The sequence below is a fragment of the Filicampus tigris genome, chromosome 14, assembly GCF_054856515.1.
Source record: "Filicampus tigris isolate MCC_2025a chromosome 14, RoL_Ftig_1.0, whole genome shotgun sequence".
NCBI lineage: Eukaryota > Metazoa > Chordata > Actinopteri > Syngnathiformes > Syngnathidae > Filicampus > Filicampus tigris.
Genome location: NC_141230.1, coordinates 19,817,568 through 19,840,105, shown reverse-complemented (window position 1 = coordinate 19,840,105; position 22,538 = coordinate 19,817,568). Strand labels below are relative to the sequence as shown.

At 42.1% G+C, this 22,538-nt stretch overlaps 3 protein-coding genes and 1 long non-coding RNA gene across 7 annotated transcripts; 2 read left to right on the top strand and 2 right to left on the bottom strand.

Moving 5' to 3' along the window:
- The first annotated feature begins 585 nt into the window (after positions 1 to 585).
- wdfy2 (WD repeat and FYVE domain containing 2) lies at positions 586 to 7,991 on the top strand. The gene is made up of 12 exons (XM_086052651.1): positions 586 to 922; positions 2,135 to 2,202; positions 4,230 to 4,303; positions 4,389 to 4,443; positions 4,511 to 4,661; positions 4,753 to 4,865; positions 5,368 to 5,494; positions 5,752 to 5,857; positions 5,936 to 6,037; positions 6,268 to 6,398; positions 6,477 to 6,585; positions 6,684 to 7,991. Exons 1-12 carry the CDS (start codon positions 786 to 788, stop codon positions 6,711 to 6,713), a joined length of 1,203 nt encoding a protein of 400 aa, XP_085908777.1. The 5' UTR covers positions 586 to 785; the 3' UTR covers positions 6,714 to 7,991.
- Positions 3,029 to 12,454, bottom strand: dhrs12 (dehydrogenase/reductase (SDR family) member 12). Of its 3 annotated transcripts, none has more exons than XM_086052658.1 (10): positions 12,262 to 12,454; positions 11,017 to 11,150; positions 10,869 to 10,951; positions 10,269 to 10,361; positions 10,117 to 10,198; positions 9,642 to 9,703; positions 9,000 to 9,291; positions 8,781 to 8,918; positions 8,575 to 8,700; positions 3,029 to 5,480 (listed from the first exon to the last, which is right to left on the bottom strand). In XM_086052658.1, the coding sequence occupies exons 1-9, from the start codon at positions 12,315 to 12,317 to the stop codon at positions 8,588 to 8,590; spliced, it is 1,053 nt and encodes a 350-aa protein (XP_085908784.1). In that variant the 5' UTR covers positions 12,318 to 12,454; the 3' UTR covers positions 3,029 to 5,480; positions 8,575 to 8,587. The 3 variants fall into 3 exon arrangements, with proteins under 3 accessions (XP_085908784.1, XP_085908785.1, XP_085908783.1); XM_086052659.1 differs by lacking the exon at positions 3,029 to 5,480 and having other exon boundaries at positions 8,357 to 8,700; positions 9,000 to 9,090; positions 9,187 to 9,291; XM_086052657.1 differs by lacking the exon at positions 3,029 to 5,480 and having other exon boundaries at positions 8,357 to 8,700.
- Positions 12,455 to 13,335: 881 nt separating this feature from the next.
- Positions 13,336 to 22,527, top strand: nek5 (NIMA related kinase 5). Of its 2 annotated transcripts, none has more exons than XM_086052643.1 (23): positions 13,336 to 13,350; positions 13,698 to 13,831; positions 14,082 to 14,178; positions 14,277 to 14,374; positions 14,595 to 14,678; positions 15,511 to 15,581; positions 15,675 to 15,761; positions 15,842 to 15,896; positions 16,498 to 16,611; positions 16,714 to 16,782; positions 16,926 to 16,980; positions 17,544 to 17,626; positions 17,828 to 17,892; positions 17,994 to 18,143; positions 18,644 to 18,722; positions 19,171 to 19,284; positions 19,686 to 19,766; positions 19,884 to 19,976; positions 20,556 to 20,636; positions 20,728 to 20,989; positions 21,059 to 21,178; positions 21,260 to 21,344; positions 22,240 to 22,527. In XM_086052643.1, the coding sequence occupies exons 2-23, from the start codon at positions 13,703 to 13,705 to the stop codon at positions 22,394 to 22,396; spliced, it is 2,229 nt and encodes a 742-aa protein (XP_085908769.1). In that variant the 5' UTR covers positions 13,336 to 13,350; positions 13,698 to 13,702; the 3' UTR covers positions 22,397 to 22,527. The 2 variants fall into 2 exon arrangements, with proteins under 2 accessions (XP_085908769.1, XP_085908768.1); XM_086052642.1 differs by having other exon boundaries at positions 17,828 to 17,904.
- On the bottom strand, positions 15,226 to 19,482 carry LOC147136728 (uncharacterized). The gene is made up of 3 exons (XR_015089741.1): positions 19,163 to 19,482; positions 18,605 to 18,701; positions 15,226 to 15,922 (listed from the first exon to the last, which is right to left on the bottom strand). It is a non-coding gene; the product is annotated as an uncharacterized LOC147136728 (long non-coding RNA).
- Positions 22,528 to 22,538: the final 11 nt, after the last annotated feature.

Here is a 22,538-nt window from a genome sequence, read left to right as displayed (position 1 = left end):
TGCGATTGTGTAACACACAATTTACATAATGATGTGCCTCCTTAGAAAACACCACCACTTCCGCATAAAGTGGAACGGAAATAGTCCTCATAACGAAAGGAAGTGTAAGAAAGTATGTTGACATGGCGTGTTGTGAGGGTACGTTTGCACAGTGAGCACAAGGAGTCTCAGTTAACACAAATAATTCCACTTTATGATTCTCCCTTCCAAACATCAATTATAAGTTATAACCAACCACCATTAAAGACCAAAGAAGAAGAACGAATTATGTTAAAATTAAAAAAAATGGACTGGAAGCTAGTGGAAGTAGCAGTGCGAAAGATCGTGATAGTAATTCTATCTGTTCTACTACTATTACCACTACCATTCTGACTACTACTTCCATTACCACTTTTTCAATACCAACACTGCTAATATGTGGTAGTGATAATTTTTCTACCCCATTCTAATTTCTACTCGATTGCTAATGGAAACTGAATGAATACTAATATATTCATAATAATATTCACGAAGAACTGCTCATTTATACTTTTATTTTCGTATAACATAAGTTTCATTTTGATGACCGGAAGTAGGTGTCGCCGTTCCAGGCGCGTGTAGTGTCAGCTGACAATTGTCACCCCCCCTCGCCCTCACAGAGTGGACCGATTGGACTAACTAGCAGGCCGACCGAGTGGCACCTGCACCGCGACACCAAACCATCGCCTCTCGCCCTACCTCCTACCCACCCGGGGTTCGGGTCTACGCTTTCCCGGCGTAGGGGGTTTGCGCATGACAGCAGCAGCATGGCGGCCGAAATCGAACCGCGACCGCAGGTTCGGAAGCCATGTTTGCTGAGCAAGATCGACGCCTTCCAGGACGTGGTGAGCGCGGCGGTCATCATCCCCAAGGAGGACGGCGTCATCAGCGTGTCCGAAGACAGGTGAGCCCGGCTGGAAGACGCGCACTCCCCTGCCTTGCAAGCGCAATACTGACGCCCCACCTCCTCTCACCCTCACTACTGACTCTCAACAACCCCGCCTGGATTCAATTTCGCCCTTTCCTTCCTTTCGGACAAATATTAATAGTGTCATGCGTCAGGTGTCTTCGTAGTCTGACCAGCTAGTTATCAGCATGCTAGTTAGCAAAATGCTAAGTCGATAGTCTTTAGATTAGTAGTAGTTAGCTACCCAATTGTTTGTACAGTATATACAAATGTGTACATATATGATTTTATAGGTTCTTTAAATCGTCTATTTTAGTTTTATTGTCGTATAATTGTTATCACATTTACTATAAATTAATTCATAAAACATGTTATGGTACTTTGCTCGTAGATTGACATCATGCTTGGCTACCTTATTGATGTAGCCATGTAACTTAATAAGGAGTATTTCAGTGGTAGTGTAAGTGTGGTGGTGGTAGTTGTAGTAGCGGTGATTAGTAGTACAGTAGTAATGGTGGTGGGAGAGGTGATGGTTTTATTTATAGTGACAGTAGTAGTGGCGTTATGAGGTAATTGTTGGTACTGGTGGTGGTAGTAGTGGTGGTAAGCGTAGTGGTATTATTATTATTGGTAGCCATAGCGTTGGTCGTAGTAGTGCTGGTGGTAAGGGTAACTGGTAGTCGTGGTAGTAGTAGCGTAGCCATTTAGTTAAAGCGGAAGTCAACCCAAAACATTTCTTTACAATAATATGTTCTACACGCCACCACTAGTCTAAAGCATTCTGATGAATATTGCATTTGTGGAGTATGAGTTAAGCAGCAAAATCCACCCATTTTTATGCATCGCAGGGGGCGGCCATTTTGCCAACTGCTGTCGACTGAAAATGTCATCACAGTTGCTCAGGTAACAAACAATCATGGCTCACATGTTTTCTGGGTTTGGTCATGTGATGATGGAAAGCTGGGCCTGTGATGGATAGATGGATTTTGCTGTTTAATTCATATTCCACCGACACGATATTGATTAGAATACTATGCTTAGACTTGTGGGGCTACATAGAAATAATTTTTGGGGGGGGGGTTGACTTCTCTTTACTAAGTAGTATGATACTTCTGTCTTTGTGATAATGTTGTCTTGTTGGCCGCAGTAGGCAGCTTCCTCCACGCTTGTTATAGTTTTCATCCCCCAAATTTTTTTGCACTCGAACAGGACAATTCGGGTTTGGATGAAGCGGGACTGCGGCCAGTACTGGCCCAGCGTTTACCACGCGATGCCATGTGAGTGTGCTTCTCCTTTGCCTTTACATCTAAAACTATGTGTATAAGTGTGGACAAAGTACGAAGCTGTTTTACTGTCAGTTACAAACCCTGAGCTCAATCGCTTCCCTTTTAGCCCTGCTGGGTGCCCTGAATGTTTGCACCCAAGTTAACTCTTTATTTGGTTTGTAAAGGAATCTAATAAGGATACACGCACTTGATGCCTCATACAATATGTTACAACGAAGCAATGTTTTGTCTGAGCTGCCAAAGTAGTTGTACTGTACATACAAATAAAGTGAATTTCCCAAATTGTCACCGCCACTTAACCTTTACTACCAGAAGAGGTTGCAAATGTTTTAAGTCAACTTTTAAAATATGACTTCTCTTTTATTCCTTGTGAAAAGTGTTAAAAAAAAAAAAAAAAAAAAAATTAAAAATGACTTTTGAGAGACGTTTTTTCCCTGGAAAAAAAAACAGTTCTTGAAAAGATAAGATTTTTTTTACTTAACAGAAATGTGACCTTTCCCCACAAAAAAATCCATAGAAAAAAAACTTGAAAAATTACAATAAAGTAAATATCAATTCTTGAAAAAATAGAACATTTTTCCAATAATGAATCCAAATATGGTCAAAGTTATCCTGAAAACTATTTTAAAATGTGACTTTTTTAAATTGCAGAAATACTTCATTTTTTTAACAATATTTTTTTTTTACTTAACAAAAATATAAATTTTTCAAGAGTTATTCTGAGAAAAAAACTTGTCTCAAATGTTTTTTTCCAGAGAAAAAAAATTCTTGTGGCGAAATACTATTAAAAATACTTAACAAAATATGATTTCATTATTTAACAAAATGTCTTAAAGAAAACAACAACAAAAAAACCCGAAAAACTTTCTTGAAAAACATTTTTCCCCCCAGTGATGGAAAAAAAGTGACTATTTTATTTTTGAAAAAATTTCTTGATTCTCTGAAACACAAGAGGATTTTACTCATCTTTCCTCAGTGCTCCTTCTTGCCAAACACAAATGTACTCAGACTCAAATGCACCACATCGGTCACAATATCCAAATAAAATCCACAAAAAACTGCTTGAAACAAGTCCGACTCATGTCAACAATAACAGCAAGCAGAAACCTACAAAAAGGCCAGCAGTGGTGTTTCAATTGTATGCATTCAAATAAATAGCAAAAAAAAAACCACCACTGCATCTTGATAGTAATGAAGATAATAGTAATTAATATTTGAATTGGCCTCTATCACATCACCCAATTTCCATCACTGAGGAAGAGGTGGTCTGTTAAGGATATAATTGAACTTTTATTTAAACAAATTGTACAAGAACACGCATGAGTGTGTTTTTGTATGCTTGTGTGTGTTCAAACACAGTGCACACTAATTTTCAGACGTGTTGGGACAACAACCTGAGCTGTTGAGCAACGAAAGAAAGCTCAATGATGCCTTCAGCGATACGTGTGCAGGCCTTACAAATTACACAAAGTATACACACACTGACAATAGTGTCAAATATTCATTAAGGGCAGGGCTTGGTGAAAACAGAGATGTTACTTTAGGGCCTTAAAAAAAAAAATCTGATTTTAACTCATTCACTGCTATTGACATATTTATTTGTCTTTTCACAGTCCAGCCATTCAATCCCAGGATTTTTTTTTTTTTTTTTCAAACATTAGGGTAAAAGTGGGTCTGAAAATGTCTGGCAGTGTTAAGTGATTTTTTTTTTTCTGCCGTCAGTTATCGAAACGGCAAATTACATTATTCCAAGCAGGAATACAACAAACAAAAAAGTTTTTTTTTTCACTTCTCTGGGGTTTTTACTTTATTTTTCCTGACACCAAACAAGCTTCAATTTTTTTCCCAAGCACTAACTTCCCCAGAAATAAAATTGCTCAACACAGTGACCAAATTGTCAAGTTGGTAACACTGATTTACCTCACTAAATGATAGACAAAAAAAAAAAAAAAAAAGAATTAATCAATTAACCGGTATGTAGAAGTTCTTCATTCAAGGTGTGCATGTTTGTCGTCCAGCTTCATGCTCCTGCATGACCTTTAACCCGGAGACCAGGCGCCTGCTGGTGGGCATGGACACCGGAAATGTTTGCGTAAGTAGCCAGAGTATAATCTGTCTTAAAATGTTTCAAATTGATGAATTTTAACACCACCTCTGTGATGTCCCGGTATTTCCAGGAGTTTATCTTGTCTGAGGATTACAATAAGATGACCCCCACGCACACCTACCAGGGTGAGTTAGTGTGCGTGTTTGTTTGCGTATTGTTCCTGCATGTGGTTGACATGGATGCTGTTCGTAGCCCACCAGGGCAGAGTGACGGTGGTGTTGTTCGTTCTGGAGATGGAGTGGCTGCTGAGCACGGGCCAGGACAAGACCTTCACCTGGCACTGCTCGGAGAGCGGACAGCAGCTGGGCTCATACCACACCTCAGCCTGGGTGTCTGGGCTGCAGTATCCTGCCCAACCAAGTCATTGACTGTCTCTTGTTTGTTTTGTTTTTTTAACCCCCCCCCCCCCCCCACCCTTAACTTAATTCTCTCAGATTCGACGTTGAGACTCGACACGCCTTTGTCGGCGATCAGTCGGGTCAGGTGACTATCCTGAAGCTGGAGCAGGACAACTGCAGCCTGGTGACCACCTTCAAGGGCCACACCGGTCGGTACATACCGTGTACACACTCGGCCACCTCCCACCGAGGCCAAATAATCTGAGATGTTTCTGACTGACTCTTCTGAGTGTTGGGGGGGGGGGGAAAAAAAAAACGGATTCTACTCCATGACTGTAGGTGGCGATAATGCTCATTACTATTTAGTGCCACGCGGACAACTTTTTAGACTGTAACAACCATATCGATATGCACCTTATGCTGGATCTTCACCAGCACGATATGGCTTGTTCTTTGGTTCCGAGGACTTTCCAAGTGACTGGCTGACTGACTCTCTGCCTTATTGTGAGTCATGAATCCGAGCATTATTCGCTGAGCACAGCATGTACATTATAAGCGCGGACTGTGACCTTTCGGATGGCGCGGGGACGATAGTGAAAATGCCAAGTTAGCACAATTCAACAATGGGCTTGTGCTGTAGTGCCTCTCGTGCTCCTGCAGGGGTCAGTGTCACATTGCCTGTGAAATAAGAGCACCCTCACCCTTGTTCAGGTAACGTGACTGCACTGTGCTGGGACCCCGCCCAAAGGGTTCTGTTCTCAGGCAGCTCCGACCACTCCATCATCATGTGGGACATCGGAGGTCGCAAAGGCACCGCCATCGAACTGCAAGGGCACAAGTAGGAGTACAAAGCATGTTTTGTTTTTTTGGGGTCCCCCCCCACCCCTCACTGTTTTGCATTTCATTTCATCGGCAGGTGTACATTGTTTATAGAAGTCCAGAACATTGTTTTTTTTCAGCATTTTTTTCCTTAAATGATTGTATTTCCCTATTGATAAATATTTTTTTACAATTCTGTAATATTTTCCTATTTTGTCATTTTTCCTGCAAGATTTAGTTTCACGACGACTGTTTGTGTGCGTCTGTGTGTGACAGCGACAAGGTGCAGGGCTTGTGCTACGCCTCGCACACTCGTCAGCTCATTTCGTGTAGCGCCGACGGCGGCATCGTCATCTGGAATATGGACGTGACGCGGCAGGAGGTCAAAGTCACCGACACGTGCGCTCCGCTTGCCATTAGCTCGCCCCTGTGTGGTTTTTAATCGTTCATTTGTGTGTAGACTCCAGAGTGGCTCGACAGTGACTCGTGTCAAAAGTGTGAGCAGCCTTTCTTCTGGAACTTCAAGCAGATGTGGGACAGCAAGAAGATTGGCCTACGACAGGTACGGAAACATGTTTCCCATTGCCAATAATTGAAACGGTCTATTGGTATGTCAGAAGAACGGGAGCTGGTTCCTGGGATTTCCCAAGGGTCCTCTTTTGGCCCTCAATAAATTCCCCCGGAATTGAAATGTATGGTGGAAATAAGGCCCCACTCAACCCGCCCCCTCCTATTTAAAAAAATTTTTTTTTTTTTTTACTCCTTTTTTCTTACCGTCTCCCCATTGTGCAGCATCACTGCAGGAAGTGCGGCCAAGCGCTGTGCGGCAAGTGCTCGTCCAAGCGCTCCACCATCCCACTCATGGGCTTCGAGTTCGAGGTGCGCGTGTGCGACGGCTGCCACGCCTCCATCACAGACGAGGAGTAAGTATGACGCCGCCATCTGGCGTCAAGACGCCCCCCCCCTTTTAACCCGCCCTCCATTTTGCCTTTCTGCCCCAGCCGCGCCCCCACCGCCACCTTCCACGACAGCAAGCACGCCATCGTGTACTTGCACTACGAGCCCACCACAGGATGTCTGCTCACCTCCGGCACCGACAAGGTGGTCAAGGTAGGCCGTGAGTTCAGCTCGTTGTTTAAAAAAAAAAAAAGAAAAAAAAGCGAAGCGAAAGGCGTTCGTAAACATTATCATGTGCGCGCCTTGCTCAGCTTTGGGACATGACGCCCGTGGTGTCGTGACGCCGCCCCTCCAGCCCGAAAAAGCTCCGCACGCCAACCGCGAGATGGCTGCCGTCGGCCCTCGAGCAGGACGGGAAAGGAAGCGGAGGCCATTTTGGATGGCGGCCCCTTCACGGGTTGGGAGCTTCCAAGCTCCACACAACACGCGTGTACAGTTTGTGATTATTTATTATTCAAGCGTGTGTCGATGTTATTACAGCATAAAACACACACTCATGAATCGTCGTCATTATCAGCTGTGATCCGATGTCAATGTTACTGTGTGATTGTGTGAAAACGCTACATTAATGCACTGGAGTACTGTCCAAAGAGGGAAAATATACAGCAATGTTCTTTTGACATTTTTTTTCAAATCTATTCTTCGATAGTCTTCAAGGAATCTAGAATGTGCATTAGACTAAGCACCTAAGTTCATTTCCATCCCTAAAACGTGAAAGGGACCAAAATAAAGGCCGAAGTTCTTGGAACTTTCTTGACTTCTTTGTAGTTTCAAGAACTGCTGCTGAAAAGCCCATCAAAATTTCTAACTAACCGGTCAGCTTCTGTCCCGCTTATACTACAACATAAAGTAGCCTTGTGATAAAACAAAAACATAATTGCTTACAGTGTACAAGAATAGTAATCATGGTTGAAGAGAAAATGACATTGTCTGACCTGAGTTTTTGTTGATATCCCAGAACTAAATCATCCAGGAGGTTCCAACTTTGGCACTTCAGTTTCCTGCAGTCGAAATGCGCTAATACCCGTTAAGGCACCAAGCGCAGTGTTGAGGTAGCAAAAGTAAGGACGCCGATTGATGGACCTCTCAAAAGTACTTAACCCACTAGCAGGGACTTTTTTTTTTTCGGTCCCTTGATTACACTAAATAAAGGTTTGTAAGTGAAGTGCACCAAAAAGAAGGGACAGTGTTGTGTGCGCATTGATGGAAATGAGCCGCAATCATTACTCACTACTGAGTCTTACTATGCGAGTGTCATACTCGATTAGCTTGCATTATGATTTGGGACTTTTTTTGACTGTATAAAATATTGTGAGGCCATTGAGGGATTTTTTTTTTTTTTTTAAATGAACATGCTGTGTTAAATGAACTGTGATCTTGTGTGAACAATGCATTAAAGAAGCACAAAAAGTCCCTCCTCAAGAGCAAAAGTCACATTTGAAGTCCACTTTATTATTGTTTTTTTTTTTTTACCTCTTAAGTGTAATGCCCCCCAAATGGGTGCCATTGAGTTTTGAGATGTTCTATGTGGTTCAAAAATTAAACATGATCACGTCTGATGATGTCATAACTCACGAGACTTCAGTAGGGGGGAGGGGAGGTCATTTAAATGTATTTATCCTTAATGACTCATTTGTTCAATAATTTATTGTACATTTATTTTAAAGTCAGTGAAATCATTGTACAAAAATTTGATGAAATCATTTAAGAATAACCATCACAAAGCTGCTGCTGTATTAGTTGTTCTTGGAGGATAAATACATGCCTGCGAGTATTATCCGTTCACATGTGTCGGGTCACTTTCTGTATTCTGTGTATCTGTTGCTCACAGGGTTGTACACCGTGACGCTGATGCTATTTGTTAGCCCGTCTATGGCAGCCTAAATAATGACTTGCATCGAAGTGATAAAAGAAGCACTTGGCATGAGTGCGAGTAGCTTTATTATACATCGGCTATTATTGAAGATAAAAGTACATTCGGCTCCATTAACAGTAAGTCAGCTAAGAATTAAATCATAATATTGGATTGTTCGTATCGTATAAGTGCTGCAGATAAATGATTTCAAAAGATAATCTATTTGGTTTAATCATAATTAGCACAAGAGACAATGTAAACATGATCTGAGGAGTGATTAAAAATACCTTTTTAAAATCATCAAGGTTTGAACTTTAACGCCAAGTCGTGGAGTGCCGCCAGGAGCTTGTCTTGGTCCTGTGTGGTGGATTTGGACCAGGCCAGTGGCAGGTGTGTGGCCACAGCACGCCGATCTGGAAGAAATCACCAGATTCAAAATTCTTTTCTCCCAGAATGTGCTTTAAAAAATAAAAAAAAAAAGCGAGTTTCAGACCTTGAAAGAAGAGCCCACTGGGCTGCTTGGCCGCAGCCTCGGACACGGCCAACCACACCACCGTGTCGGCGCCCATGGCCTCCGTGCGGAGTTTGTTCTTCATCTTGGCGTGGAAGGACGGCATGGACGACTGGACGGCTGTGACCGAGAAGAAGCGACAACACTAAAATGAAGCGAGGCTGTGAGTGGCGATGGAATGAGGACTCAACGTGAGTATACCCGGAGTGTCAGCCCATCCCGGGTGCATGGAGGAGAAGTGGATGTCTTTGTGCTGCGTGGCCCATCTCTCGGTCAGTATCACCTGCTGCCTCTGGACAAACACACGGCGACGACAATGCGACGACAATGCGACGACGCGTGAGCCTGCGTTCTCCGCTCCTCCCCAGTTGGCATTTTTGTTGCTGACTTTGTTCTGAGCGTAGGCCATGGTGCCGTCAAAAGCTCCCTTTTCAAATTGCAGGTCGTCCACGTTTAGCTTTTGCGTCAGCATGCCGCCCGATGACACCGTCACCTGCCAGGATAAGGGACACTTTTGAAAGGTACTGCGTGTGGTATCTCGAGTTTTTTTACTTTAAGGAGCAGTTGTTAAGACTTTTTTTTTTTTTTGCCTTGCATTGTGAGCAAAGTTTGAGTGATGAACATTTGGTAGCAGGAGTGAACGTCACAACAAGCGGCAGTTCAAGCCTGTTAGCTTAATGCTAACACATAATGGGAAAGGCCATTGACGGGTTCGTGAAAGTAGCTTGCACTATTTTTAATATTTTACGCTGTGTGTTTCTATACAGTAAAGTTCTTTAGAGTGCTACTTGTTGTTATTTTAACAAAGCTGTTACAAATATGTTTTTGTGATCGTCCACTCACCACTCTGGGATCCTCCGCCTTCTTCAGAGCAGGAATAAGTGCAGTGGTGAGAATATATGTGCCTGAAATAAAAATAAACGTTATGTACTTACATTTTTAGGTATGCAAATATACTGTATGTACATACAAATGACAAATACCAAGTTATGCTGTGAAACATAGACACCGTTTACTTGAAATGTTGTTTACAAAAGCGTTAGAATCGTGTGATTTTTCATTACATATTAGACAGAACTAAACTTGTTAATTACATGTTGGTTTTTTTTAACTTGGACTTTTCAACTGTTTTAACCCTATAATGGATGTTATTTTCAACCACACTTAAACTGTTTTTTTAAATTGCATTTTCAGAAAATATTTTTTATGTTATGTTACGCTTTTAATATTTGAATGGAACCTGAAGATTTCTGTGATGTTTTACCTTCTCTAAGCATTCACATGTCCTTTTGAATTGTCATTTTGTGGTTTTGCTCACCGAGGGTGTTTGTGGCAAAGTTCTTCTCTACACCTTCCTCGGTCAGCTCACGCTGGTTGACCATACAGCCTGCGTTGTTGATCTAGTCGACAGTCATTACACAATCAGTTACTCTATCGCAAGTATACAAACATACACTCACACACACTTACCAACACGTGTAGGTCATTACTCTGTGAGAAATTCTGCGCAAACTCCCACACTTGTTTGGCACTGGACATGTCCACGATGTGGATGTGAACATTCTGCAACAAACAGCAAAAAGTTCAGTCATCAAAATTTGACACAAGCTCCGCCCGCACGGAGTGACGAAAATCAAAATTCGTGGCGAGTTCAAAGCGCCAATCTGTCTATGATGTGCTTTAAAATTTGGTTTCAATTTTACACCCCAAAAATCTTGGAGGGGTTTGCTGTTGAAGGGACCCAAGAAACGCCAAATAATATCCTAAAATTGCTGCTTATAGAAAAATAGCTTCCTGTGACCTTTTAGGCATAGCTAGTTAAGACTTTTTTTAGAGGTCTACTCTGCCTGTCAAATTTCATGTTGCTCAGGAAAATTGGCTTCAGAGGTTGAGTTTTAAAAGAATTCACGAAACATGTTACACCCTTGATTAATGGTGAGTTCCAAAACAAAATGGCCGACTTCCTGTGTCATTTCAGACACAGCTTGTTAGGCTTTTTTTTGTAGTTTCACACATTGACATGGCCACTGTATACATTTCAGGGGCCACTACCGAGCTAGGATGCCTTACCTGGTTCTTACTCAGCTCCACGATTTCCTGCTTGGCGGTTTCTGCTCGCCCCTTGTTCCGACAAACCATGTGCACGGTTCCTCCTGCAAACGCACGACATCATACACAGGCGACAAAAAGTCAAGACACGGAGGTTGTCGTTGCTCACCTCTGCTGGCGATCTCCTGCGCCGTGGCTTTGCCCAGACCGCTGTTGGCCCCCGTAATCAGGAAGGAGCGGCCATTCAAGTTCACATCCAGATCGGACGCCACAAAAGTCTTGGCGGCTGCCTCGTATCCGCTCCTGGTCAAAGTTCACAAAACTACATTTAAGTCACTTTAAAAAGTTTCTTAGTTTATATGTCTTATGTTTTATAAGATGAAAAACTACATTTTGTTCTGATGAAAAATAAAAACTCAAAATTTGGACAAATTATTTCAATTCATTTAACTTTTTATCATTATAAAAAAACCTATTTTTTAAATTTGGGATTAAGTATGTATTTTTTACAATACAAATGTAAAGGTAGTGATATTTTTTTCTTAAGATAAAAAAATATAAAGTCAGAAAAATATTATTTGTAAAACCAATGACTATGTGTAAGGTATAAATATCATTTTTTGTAATGGGATAAAGTACATATTAGGTAAGAATCCATTTTTCAAGAGTCTCTATTTTATGCCCCCCAAAAACTAAAATATTTTCTTAAAAAAAAAAAATCCTCACAAAATTCAGAGAAAATGATTGGGTTTTTTTGTTTTAAATCTGAAAAACAGCAAAAATGTTGTTTGGGGGGAAAAAATCACAACATTTGGACAAAAATCCCAAATTCTTTAATCTGGAAAAAAAAATTGAATAAAATGTGTTCAAAATGCATGTATCTCGACTTAATTGACTATTATTATGTGACAAATTGGGGAAAAAACATGTAACCTCACAATATTGTATTTAGGTTTTATGAGAAAAAATGTTAACTAATGCGAACAAAAACATGTTTCGCTTTTTAATCTCACCAAAGCTAAGCAATATTTTTCTTTAGATAACAGAAGTAGTATTTTAGAATTACATGCCTTTTGTTTGCAACCAAGCAGTATTTTATCTGACATATTTCTACAACGACACAGAAACGTACACCCCCTATTTTTTAATGTTAAGGTCATAATTAATTAAAGCTGGATACTGTCTACTGGCAGAATCTAAACTAGCCTCCCATCAGCCAAAATGCAATGAATTCATGTTTTACGCGAAGTGAAACTCAAGTAAAAACATGTGTAATCCATGTATTTTAGAGTTTATGACCACCTTAAATTAATCATTACCATAATTACAGAGTGGGTTTAGGTGAACGAACGCTACACAAGTGCTCACATCCCCTAACCATATCCCATTACGAACTATGTTGATTTCTACTTACTTAGTGTATTCTTGTAGTCCTTTCATAAACCACACGGCGTTCCTGTACATCGACATGTTTAGTGTGTGAAGTCTCAACCTTTAACTCGCTTTCTGAGAAGAAAAACATTAAATGTTTACGTTTCGTAACTCCTGATTCAAGTCTTATGTATGCAGTAGTAGTGGGAGGGTAACCGGAAGTAGCCCTATATCCGTGGTTGCTGACAGCGCCTCTCCGAGGACCGAAGAGGTATAGAAGCAGAAGATAGCTGGCGTACCCGCGCCGCCATCTTGGGAAGGTCACATGTTAATAATTAAATGTACTACAAACAAATAAATAGAATACATTTTTAACGTTACAGCTATTGTTGCTCGTACGACACATGTTTATGTTTGTTTTTTCCTTAAATTGTAGAAACGTGGCCAGTTTACATTGTTTAGGAATAAAAATGGGACAAAACAAAATGCATGTATCTGAACTTTCCTTTTGTTATCTGGTGGTAAAATAGTTGTATTGAAAAACAAAAAATGTTTTTTTTTATTGTATTTTTCAGAACAAAATCACACATTACAGACAAATATCTGCACATTTTTAAAGGTTTTTACTATCTAAAAAAGGCTGAGGATGAGGAAAAAAATAATGATTTTTCAAAACACACCAGGAGGTGCAACCAAGTCAATTTGGGGGTATATAACTGTTTATATTTCCTACATACACTACTGAATCAATAAAATGTAATCATAAAGTGGCTACTGATGCCGTTTCATACAGTAAAACTGATGACACTATTATTCAATTCCCTCGTATTCCGTCAAGCGTCTATCAACCACAACTCCCAGAATGCCTAAGGACGTCACTTCTGGTTACAACTACACGTCTTTACACTTGTCGCGTTCGAAGTTTCACCTGGCGATTAAACATCTCATGACAACTGCGATATTTTTTTTTAAAAGAAAGGTAACACTGTTATTTGACTAAATAATTAGCGTGAAAATGACGCGTCTTGTTAGGGACGAGGGAACTTGCTAACTTGTTATGTTAGCTTTAAAACCAGCCTCATGCGTGTACCTGTCTCCATGGCAACGCACTTTTTCCTTCCAGTCGGCCCCGGTTCGTAATTTGTATTTATTCAACCAAAGTTCTCCCTATTACTGGCAATATAGCGGTACAATTGTATGACATACTTGACTTTAAATCCATTTTAACTATCATATTATGTAAGGATATTTTATGTAGCTAGAGTAGACAAAAACAAGTCAAGACAAGTGTTCAGTGGGGGAAAACTATTCAAGAACCGAGTAACTAGTGAGTAGCTTCTGATTACTATAGGTACATAATTAATGACTATACACTATTTTAATCGCCACAAACGTCAAGTGGGCAAAAATATAAAGAGCGAGACAGCGTTTTGAGACTCACGTTCCAAGAGGAGTTATTGACGTCGTTTTGGCCCTCAGCTGGGATGGACGACTACGAGGTGGTGCGTCCGATCGGAGAGGGTGCGTTTGGAAAGGCCTTCCTGGTGCGAACCAAGGCCGCCCATGACGGTGATGATGCGCCGTGTGTGGTCAAAATGATCAACCTCGCCAAGGTTATTGATGGATTTTTCTAAACCATGTTTCCTGCACTATCTACCCTTTTTGGTGGGGGTGGGGTATTACATTTTTCTAATTGTTAAATATGACATTTTTTCTTAAAAAAAAAAAAAATCATAATAACAAATGTATCCAATGTTTTCAAATACATATTTTTGTTTATTTTCTAAACTAGACATTTTTTTTAGAAAGGTATGACGTAAAAACAAAAACGAATGCGTGCGCATTATTATTGTGTGTGTTTAGATGTCAAGTAAGGAGAAGGAAGCTGCCAGGAAAGAGGTGGCGCTCTTGTCCAACATGGAACATCCCAACATTGTCACTTTCATCCGCTCCTTTCAAGGTGTGTGCGTGCGTGCGCCACTGTGTATGTGCGCGTGTGTTACAATCAGTGTGTGTGTGTGTGTGTGTGTGTGTGTGTCTGTGTGCATGCATGCATAGACAGGGGCAGCCTGTGCATCGTTATGGAGTACTGCGATGGAGGCGATCTGATGATGAAGATCAACATGCAGCGAGGAGTCTTCTTCACTGAGCAACAGGTAACACAAGCAGGACGTTTCATTAGGAACACCAGGACACTTGATTAGGCACACTGGCTCATACGAAAACGATGCCAATCAAAATGTGATTTCAAACACCGTCCTTTCAGTCAGTAAAGGTTTTATAAGGACATATTGAATGTATTATTTCCTATGAGAATTGTTTGAATTTTTTTTTTTTTTTGATATATTCTTGTCATTGTTGTTTATTGTTCATCAGATCCTGGCCTGGTTTGTTCAGATCTGCCTGGGCCTCAAACACATCCACGACAAGAAGATCCTGCACAGAGATATTAAAAGTCAGGTACTGTGAGAAAATAACTTTTTTTTTTTTTTTTTTTTTTAAACATGTTATTTTTACGACAAAATCATTTTATTTTTGAGAAAAAAATGAAGAAAATGTGAGGAAAAAGTATTTTGAGAAAATTTGTCTTTTTAAACATTTCTTCTCACCTTCTCTTTTGAAGGTGTTAGTGTATATTGTTTCATAAAAAAAATTGTTTTGAAGAAAAAAAATGGAATATCTCTTGTATTATAACTATTATACTATGTAAAAACATTTTTAAGGATTTATTTGTGGAAAAAAAAGAAAAATTCAGGGAAAAACAAAATTTGCTAGTGAGGCTAAGCAGTTCAAAAAATGAATCAGAGAATGAATTGAATTTAAATTTTGTTGAGAAAAACAACATTTCATGAAAGTGATTTTATTTTGTGGGAAGACAACATGTTTGTTTTTTTTCCAAATAAAGTATTTTTTTTCCCAAGACTTATTCCTCACAAAAGTCCCACTTTCTTTTCATATATATTCAAATGTTTTTATTGGCTTTTATATTATTCACACACACACAACACCCATTGACAAGGACAAAACATCAATAACAATACAAGCAAAGAGAGAGGAAAAAATCAATAAATAAATATATCAATAAAAATGACAAAAGACAATAATAATAACAATAATAATGCCACCACTACTACAACTAATAGACTCGGACTTTCTTTTCATAGTCCGCTCATTTCCACTCCCATCACCTCCCAAAGAATGGCGGCTGACTTGTCTGTCAAATTCATCGCAGGAAGCGTCAACTCAGTTGACTTGTTTGCACCGCAAAGTGGTCCGTGTGTTTGTGTTGCAGAACATTTTCCTGAGCGAGCGAGGCGTCAAAGTCAAGCTGGGCGACTTTGGCATCGCAAGGATGTTGACTCAGTACGTCAGTCTCATATATGCATGCCAACAGGTCAGAACATCAGATGACGTGCGCGTGTACGTGCGTGTGTGTGTGTGCGTGCGCTGACGTAGCACTCTGGAGCTAGCCAGGACCTGTGTGGGGACCCCACACTACCTCTCTCCAGAGATCTGCGAGAGCCGACCCTACAACAACAAAACGTATGTCCACACGACTCGCGCAGCAACGGCTTGGGGTGATGCGGTGCGTTTGTCCGTCTCTGTCCTATCCGTATATGCAGGGACATCTGGTCTCTGGGCTGCGTCCTCTATGAACTCTGCACTCTGAGACATCCGGTAAGACACTCACGCTCATAACACTCCTGTTCAAGAAATTGAACATGTATCAAACAGGAATGTAACACACATGCAATACTTACACGTTTTACCAAAAATAACACGCGCTGGACAAATGCAACACAGCTTAAAGGGGGAGTCAACCCAAACATATTTTTTTTCAAGAATATGTTTCCAGCAGGCCCACTAGTTGAAACAGGGCATTTTGAGGAATATTGCGTTTGTGGAATAAGTGATAATCCACTCGTTTTTAGCCATCTCAGGGGGCGGCCATTTTGTCACTTTGGTTGACTGAAAATGACATCACAACGACCAATCACCGCTGACCTGTTTTCTGAATCTGAGCCGTGATTGGTCGTCGTTGTGAGCAGTTGTGATGTCATCTTTTTTAGTCGACAGAAGTGACAAAATGGCCGCCCCCTGAGAAGGCTAAAAACAAGTGGATTAACACTTATTCCACACACGCAATATTTTTATCAGAATGCACTGTTTCCACTAGTGGGCTTGCATAGAACATATTCTTGAAAAAAAAATGTTGCATGTAACACTTATTACTACACTTGTGTGTGTGTGTGTGTGTGTGTGTGTGTGTAATGTCCAGTTTGAAGGCAACAGCCTGAGTCAGCTGGCCAGTAAAATCTGCAGGGGGCTCTTCAATCCTGTGTCCGCACGTTACTCCTATGATCTTCGCTTGCTCGTCGCACAACTCTTCAAGGTCTCACATGGATTTTGTGTGTGTGTGTGTGTGTGTGTGTGATTTCTCACAATGAGTAACTTAAGCACGGCAGTCCTTCACGTGTACTCGAATTGTGCTCAGGTGAACCCTCGCGACCGTCCCTCCATCAGCTCCGTCCTCCAGCGTCCTTTCCTGAACAAACACGCTCAGGTACAAGGTCTCCTTGGACTACTTTTGAGTTCCAACATTTACGAACTGCTCACACTTGTTTTACATCCCAAACGGGGACACCATTGTGCTGGTTCATGATGTCTTGCAAGTGAATGTGGACATGTATGTGTCAATGCGTGCAGGAGATAAGTCACAAGAACAACACACCGGCCGCTCACACCGGTAAAGCTGCACCAGGTAACACACACACACACACGTACACGCTTTCCTTACCAACAGTGGACTATCAGCCCAGACTGACCAAGAGGGAACCCCTTTTTCTAATCATTTTAATGAAACAAAAATAGACCAGAACATTTTCTTTTTAGGTCTCTAACCATAATGTTTAATTTTAGCATGATTTAGAGCATGACCAAAAGGGGACCTAAAAAATGTCCCCTGTTGACTATGCGGTCCCCTCTTGGTGGAGTCCACTCTTGGATAGGTACAAAAGTGCTCACATGTTGGACAAATGTAACACACGTCACATGAACATTAAACAAATGTAACGCGTCTAACACATATACGTTGTGCAACTGGCTAACATTCCTGCTCACATTTTAGTAGCACCAACCTGTGTAAATATTAACACACCTTAAATGTAGCGCATGGAACGCACATGCTGGACAAATGCAAGACATATTCCAAACAAATGTAACACATGTAGCATACGTTAGAAAAATGCAAGACGCACACAAAACATGCAGCACACATCTGAGGCCATGTAACAAGCGCGCACTTGTCCTTGTGATGTGCCGCAGACAAGAAGAAGAAGTGCAAAGCGGCAGTGACGAAACTTCCTGTCAAGCCAGAGTGGCGAGCGTGCAGCCCTGCTTACTACACGGTGATAACACTTTTCTTCACCGAAGTGTTGCGTTTCACACAATCTGATCAAGTGTGACGGAGAACACGCACGCACGCACGCACGCACGCACGCACGCACGCACGCGCCACGCTCAGTCCAACTGATTGAAAAAAGTCGAGGCATGTTGTTGTCGTGGTTTCTTCCGCTGAGAGTGCGCTTGCGTTTTGTCTTTCTTCGCAGCCCCACAGGGCAGGACACCTTCGTCAGCCTGCAGCAGGAGACGCCACGTGGGATCACCAACAAAAGTGCCTTCAAATGTGACATTTTGTGTGTGTGTGTGTGTGTGTGTTTTCCCCCTTTCAACCACACCACTTTGAGCTGAGGCCGACTTGTTTTGCTGCCACAGGATTGGACAATACCGGCAATACTTTGTCCAGCTGGACGCCTTCCACCGGCGAGACGTCTGTCCTCCTCCTCCTCCTGCTCTTCATCCTCCTCTTCCTCAATGTGAGCCGTGTGAAGACGACGTGGCTCCTCCGCTTGAACCTTACCAGCTGTGAGTGGGCATGCGACGCACATGCGACACGCGCCGATACCAAAAACACGTGCCGAGCACGTAATGCGTATGCAATGCGAGCGCACGGCACATCGTAACCCGAGATGTGTTTCGCGGTTAATGGTTGATGGCGCACTTTTGACATGCGTGTAAACACACGTTGTTTTGCAACATGAATACAACTCGCGTAAAGTGTATTTAAAGTGAGTATGTTTAAAAAAAAAAAAAAAAAAAAAGGGACACACATCACATTGAACCACACATTGAACATGCGAATTTAGGTAAAAATAAATAAATAAATTAAAAAAAAAAGGACGGACCCACTCGGTCCCTTTTGGACCCAAATTGGGGTCTTTTTTAGCCAACTTTTTTTGGGGAGTCCATGATCAATTAAACGCGCGTAGCACATGCTGAACAAATGTGACACACACACACACACACACTCGCACAGCATGTTGTACCTTCATAACACGCGTGTAGCCTACACTTTTGTGTTTCAGGGTGGCAGCAGCTCGTGAAGAATATCTTCAGAGGAGACAAGAGGCCTGCCAGTACAAGCTGAGGGCAGAGAAACAGCTGGTGAGAAACAGTTTCGTTCATACCTTAAGCAGGAAAGTCAACTCAAACATTTTTTTTTTATTTGTATTTTTTTACAATATGTTCCCAGCAGGCCCACTAGTTGAAACAAGGCAAGATGATTAATATGAAATATGAGTTAAGCGGCAAAATGCACCCGTTTTGAGCCATCTCCGGGGGCGGCCATTTTGTCACTTCTGTCCACTGAAAATGACATCACAGCTGCCTGTGATGTCATTTTCAGTGGACAGAAGTGACAAAATGGCCGCCCCCAGAGATGGCTAAAAACGGGTGGATTAACTCTTATTCCACAAACGCAACATTTATCAGAATGCCTCGTTTCAACTAGTGCGCTTGCATAGAACATATTCTTGACAAAAATATGTTTGGGTTGACTTCCCTTTCATGGAGTAGCTCATGGAATGTTTTCTGACGTCACGAACCTCGTCAGGGTCTGCGTCCCACTACGGCAGAGGGCTGCAGGCCGGCCGACGGATGGGAAGCTGACGCGCGGCCACGTGAACCCCAGCAAGCACCTCCGGCCAGAAAGCAGGACGACCAGCAGGTAAACGCAGCTGCGTGACACCCAGGGGGCGGAGCCAGAACGTGGCGAATGGGCGGGCCTGAATATTTCCCTCACTGAGCACAATCCTCCTGTCCCGACACATCGTATAGTCAAATAAAATGACAAACTGAACAATATGAAGTTCAGATCCTACTTGGACAACCACAATTATGCCATTCTTAATATTCAATAAAACGAAAAAAAAAAAAAAAAAAAAAAAACACATTCAAAAATGATTTCATAATAATTTTACAAAAAAAATTAAAAGTCTATTTTTTTTTTTTTTTCATGAATCTCACTGGGTGGGCAGTCTGGCCCACCCATGGCTCCGCCCTTGGTGACACCTGATCAATTTTAGCGACAAATTAAATATGTGTGTGTGTGTATGTGTGTGTTTGCAGGAGTACTTGAGGCAGCTGGAGCTCATCAGACAACAATATCGGCAGGAGATGAAACAGATGAGGTTGAGAGCTCAGGCAGAGGTACACACACACACACACACACACACACAACAAATATGACACATGTAACATACATGATGATAGACTCAATGATACAGTGTTGTTGTACGTTTGTATTTATGCATCGTATTTCCTCAGCCGCCGCACAAAAACGACACGTTTGTGCTCGACAAAGAAGCTCAACCAAGTTCCACTACTCACGCCAAAGAAGAGCAAGTCGCACCTGTGCAGGTAACCGCTTCCTTTACTCAAATACAGAAGAGCGTATTGGGCGGGTAAGACATTTATGAAAGAGGAAGTAACCCAAATATTTTTTTTTTTTCAAGAATATGTTCTATGCAGCCCCACTCGTTGAAACACAACATTCTGATTAATATCGCCTTTGTGGAATAAGAGTTAATCCACTCGTTTTTAGCCATCGCAGACGGGCGGCCATTTTTGTCACTTCTGTCGACTGAAAATGACATCACAACTGCTCAGGGCTCGGGTAACGACCAATCACCTATTTTCTGAAGCTGAGCTGTGATTGGTCGTTACCTGAGCAACTGTGATGTCATTTTCACTCGACAGAAGTGAACAAAATGGCCGCCCCCCCCCGCGATGGCTAAAAACTCCCAAACGCAATATGAAGCATATTGCCTCGTTTCAACTAGTGGGGCCTGCGTGGAACATATTCTTGTAAAAATAGTTTGGGTCCACTTCCTCTCTAAGGGAGACCCCTTAAAAAAAAATGGTTTTGTCAAGACCAAAAAGTGGGAAAAGTAAACTCTGCACATTCACTGTCAGCTGTACGGACGCCATCTTTTGCAGGATGTGGAAGCGGCTTTGAGGAAGATCCGGGAGGACAACCGACAACAGCGGAGGGAGCTCGAGAAGAAACACCAGGACCAGGTTGCCGGTCTTGTCGACAAACAGGACAGTCATCCATCTTGAAAACGCCCCCGCCTAAAACCCTCCCGCAATCTTCTCTGGCGTCCCGCAGAAGGGAATCATGTTTGAGATCCGTCTGGACGACGCGGACGACCCCTCGGAGGACGAAGACCAGGAGGGACCGGAGGGGGGCGGCAGACCGCAAGCCGAGTGCCAGAAGCAGACGCTCCGCTTCGGGCAAGGCGAGCGGACAAAGGACGAGGGATGGGCCAAGCCGAGGAGGGGGTGGAGCCCGGCCCGACCGCCGCACACGCTGATGGAGGCTCTGGTCCACATGGACGTGGACTCCGGCGCCACGCTGGAAATCCCGCCAGGTTGTGAAAAAGAAAGATCTGCTTTCGCCTGAGTTGATTTGCTTGAATGAGCCTCTTTGGTCCACTCAGGTGAGGAGGCGGAGGAGGAAGGCGGTCGCCGGCAGTGGGTCTGCGGACCCCCCGAGTCTTTACTGGACGCCATGGCCCAGGCTGACCTCATGTCCGCCACTGTGGACTCGCAAAGCGCAGGTCAGAAATCAGCCTGGCGACAAACGAGGAGGCGGCTTGTTTGTCAGCAGCGACTTTGAACTGTCACTCACTCTCACTCAGTCCCGCGAGGGAAGGAACAGGACGGGGACTCGGATGTGGACATGGACCAGGAGAGCCCGGAACCCAGGTCGGACGACGAAGACACGTGAGTTGACGCGAGACATCAAAGTTGACACGTGGTGAGAGCAAAACCATAAGAACCTTGCTTTAAAACCATGACCATGACTTAAAACTAGGGCTGTCAAAGTGAAAGCATTAACTATGGAGATAAATTAACATTTCATAACGCACTAAAAAAAAAAATTAACTCAGTTAACTCAGTTTGATTTACTTGCTGTAGCATACCGACTTTTACGTAGTTTTACTTAAAGTTACTTGGAAAAATCCAAAATAATTTGCACACTTTCCACAGCCAAATTCAAATACCATATTAGTTGTACATCTTTGGTGTATCGTTCAACTGTTGTAGTTTACGGGAAAAGAATCGTATTCAAGGATCAAAGAAAGTTATTAGAACAGTCTTTGAATTGAAATGTACTTTTTTCCATATTAATTCCTAGATTTTACTCAAGTAAATAACGTTTCAAAGCTTCGTAAAAAATGTAGTTGAAAAATGCGATTAATCGCGATTAATCTTTTGACAGCACTAGTTTTACTTTAAAAAGTTGCTTGACGGCTCATTGGAGGAATCCAAAATAATTTGCACTTTGCACAGTCAAATTCAAATACCATATTAGTTGTACATCTTTGGCCTACCGTTTAACTGTTGTCGAAATACATTAGATTTTTTTTCCCACACCGATTAAAAGAATTTACTCAAGTAAATATCGGTTCCAAGCTTCGTAAAAAATTGTGGTTGAAAAATGCGATTAATCGCGATTGAACATTTTGCGATTAATTAGTTGAAAAATGTAATCGCATTACTACTTAAAACCCTAACTTGCAACCCTAATCCTTATTTGAAACAAGACTAAATCATATCAATGCTGACATTCACCGAACGGGTCTTTAGTTTACTCGGATTTGTCGCCAATTTTCAGGAACTTTGAGGAGTCGGACGATGAGCTGAGGGAGGCGCTGTCGGACTCCATGAGGAACTTGTTTGTCCCCGAGGACACCGCCGATGTCAACGTGGAGATGGAAAATCCTGAAATAGCGTCGCTGCAAGGTGGCGAACCGGGAGAATCGCCCACATGACGTCCCCACGGACCGACTGAGTATTCATTTTACTCAAGTCTTTATTCCGACAAACATCGGTTTTTCATTTCAGTAAGCCGTAAAAGCCTCCAAGGTGGTCTCCTCACTGCCATTAAAATCCTTACAGTTCATACAGAGCTCA

What these genes read in the sequence shown, in the direction of transcription:
- wdfy2 (XM_086052651.1), top strand. Translation starts at nt 786, where the DNA reads ATGGCGGCCGAAATCGAACCGCGACCGCAGGTTCGGAAGCCATGTTTG. An exon ending in GCCTGGGTGTCTGGGCTGCA is followed by an intron (nt 4,662 to 4,752) that starts GTATCCTGCCCA and finishes TAATTCTCTCAG; the next exon opens with ATTCGACGTTGAGACTCGAC. An exon ending in AGAAGATTGGCCTACGACAG is followed by an intron (nt 6,038 to 6,267) that starts GTACGGAAACAT and finishes CCCATTGTGCAG; the next exon opens with CATCACTGCAGGAAGTGCGG.
- dhrs12 (XM_086052658.1), bottom strand. Translation starts at nt 12,317, where the DNA reads ATGTCGATGTACAGGAACGCCGTGTGGTTTATGAAAGGACTACAAGAA. An exon ending in GTAATGACCTACACGTGTTG is followed by an intron (nt 10,199 to 10,268) that starts GTAAGTGTGTGT and finishes ACTGTCGACTAG; the next exon opens with ATCAACAACGCAGGCTGTAT. An exon ending in CTTTGCCACAAACACCCTCG is followed by an intron (nt 9,704 to 10,116) that starts GTGAGCAAAACC and finishes TTTTTATTTCAG; the next exon opens with GCACATATATTCTCACCACT.
- nek5 (XM_086052642.1), top strand. Translation starts at nt 13,703, where the DNA reads ATGGACGACTACGAGGTGGTGCGTCCGATCGGAGAGGGTGCGTTTGGA. An exon ending in TCCTGAACAAACACGCTCAG is followed by an intron (nt 16,783 to 16,925) that starts GTACAAGGTCTC and finishes CAATGCGTGCAG; the next exon opens with GAGATAAGTCACAAGAACAA. An exon ending in AGAAGAAACACCAGGACCAG is followed by an intron (nt 20,637 to 20,727) that starts GTTGCCGGTCTT and finishes GGCGTCCCGCAG; the next exon opens with AAGGGAATCATGTTTGAGAT.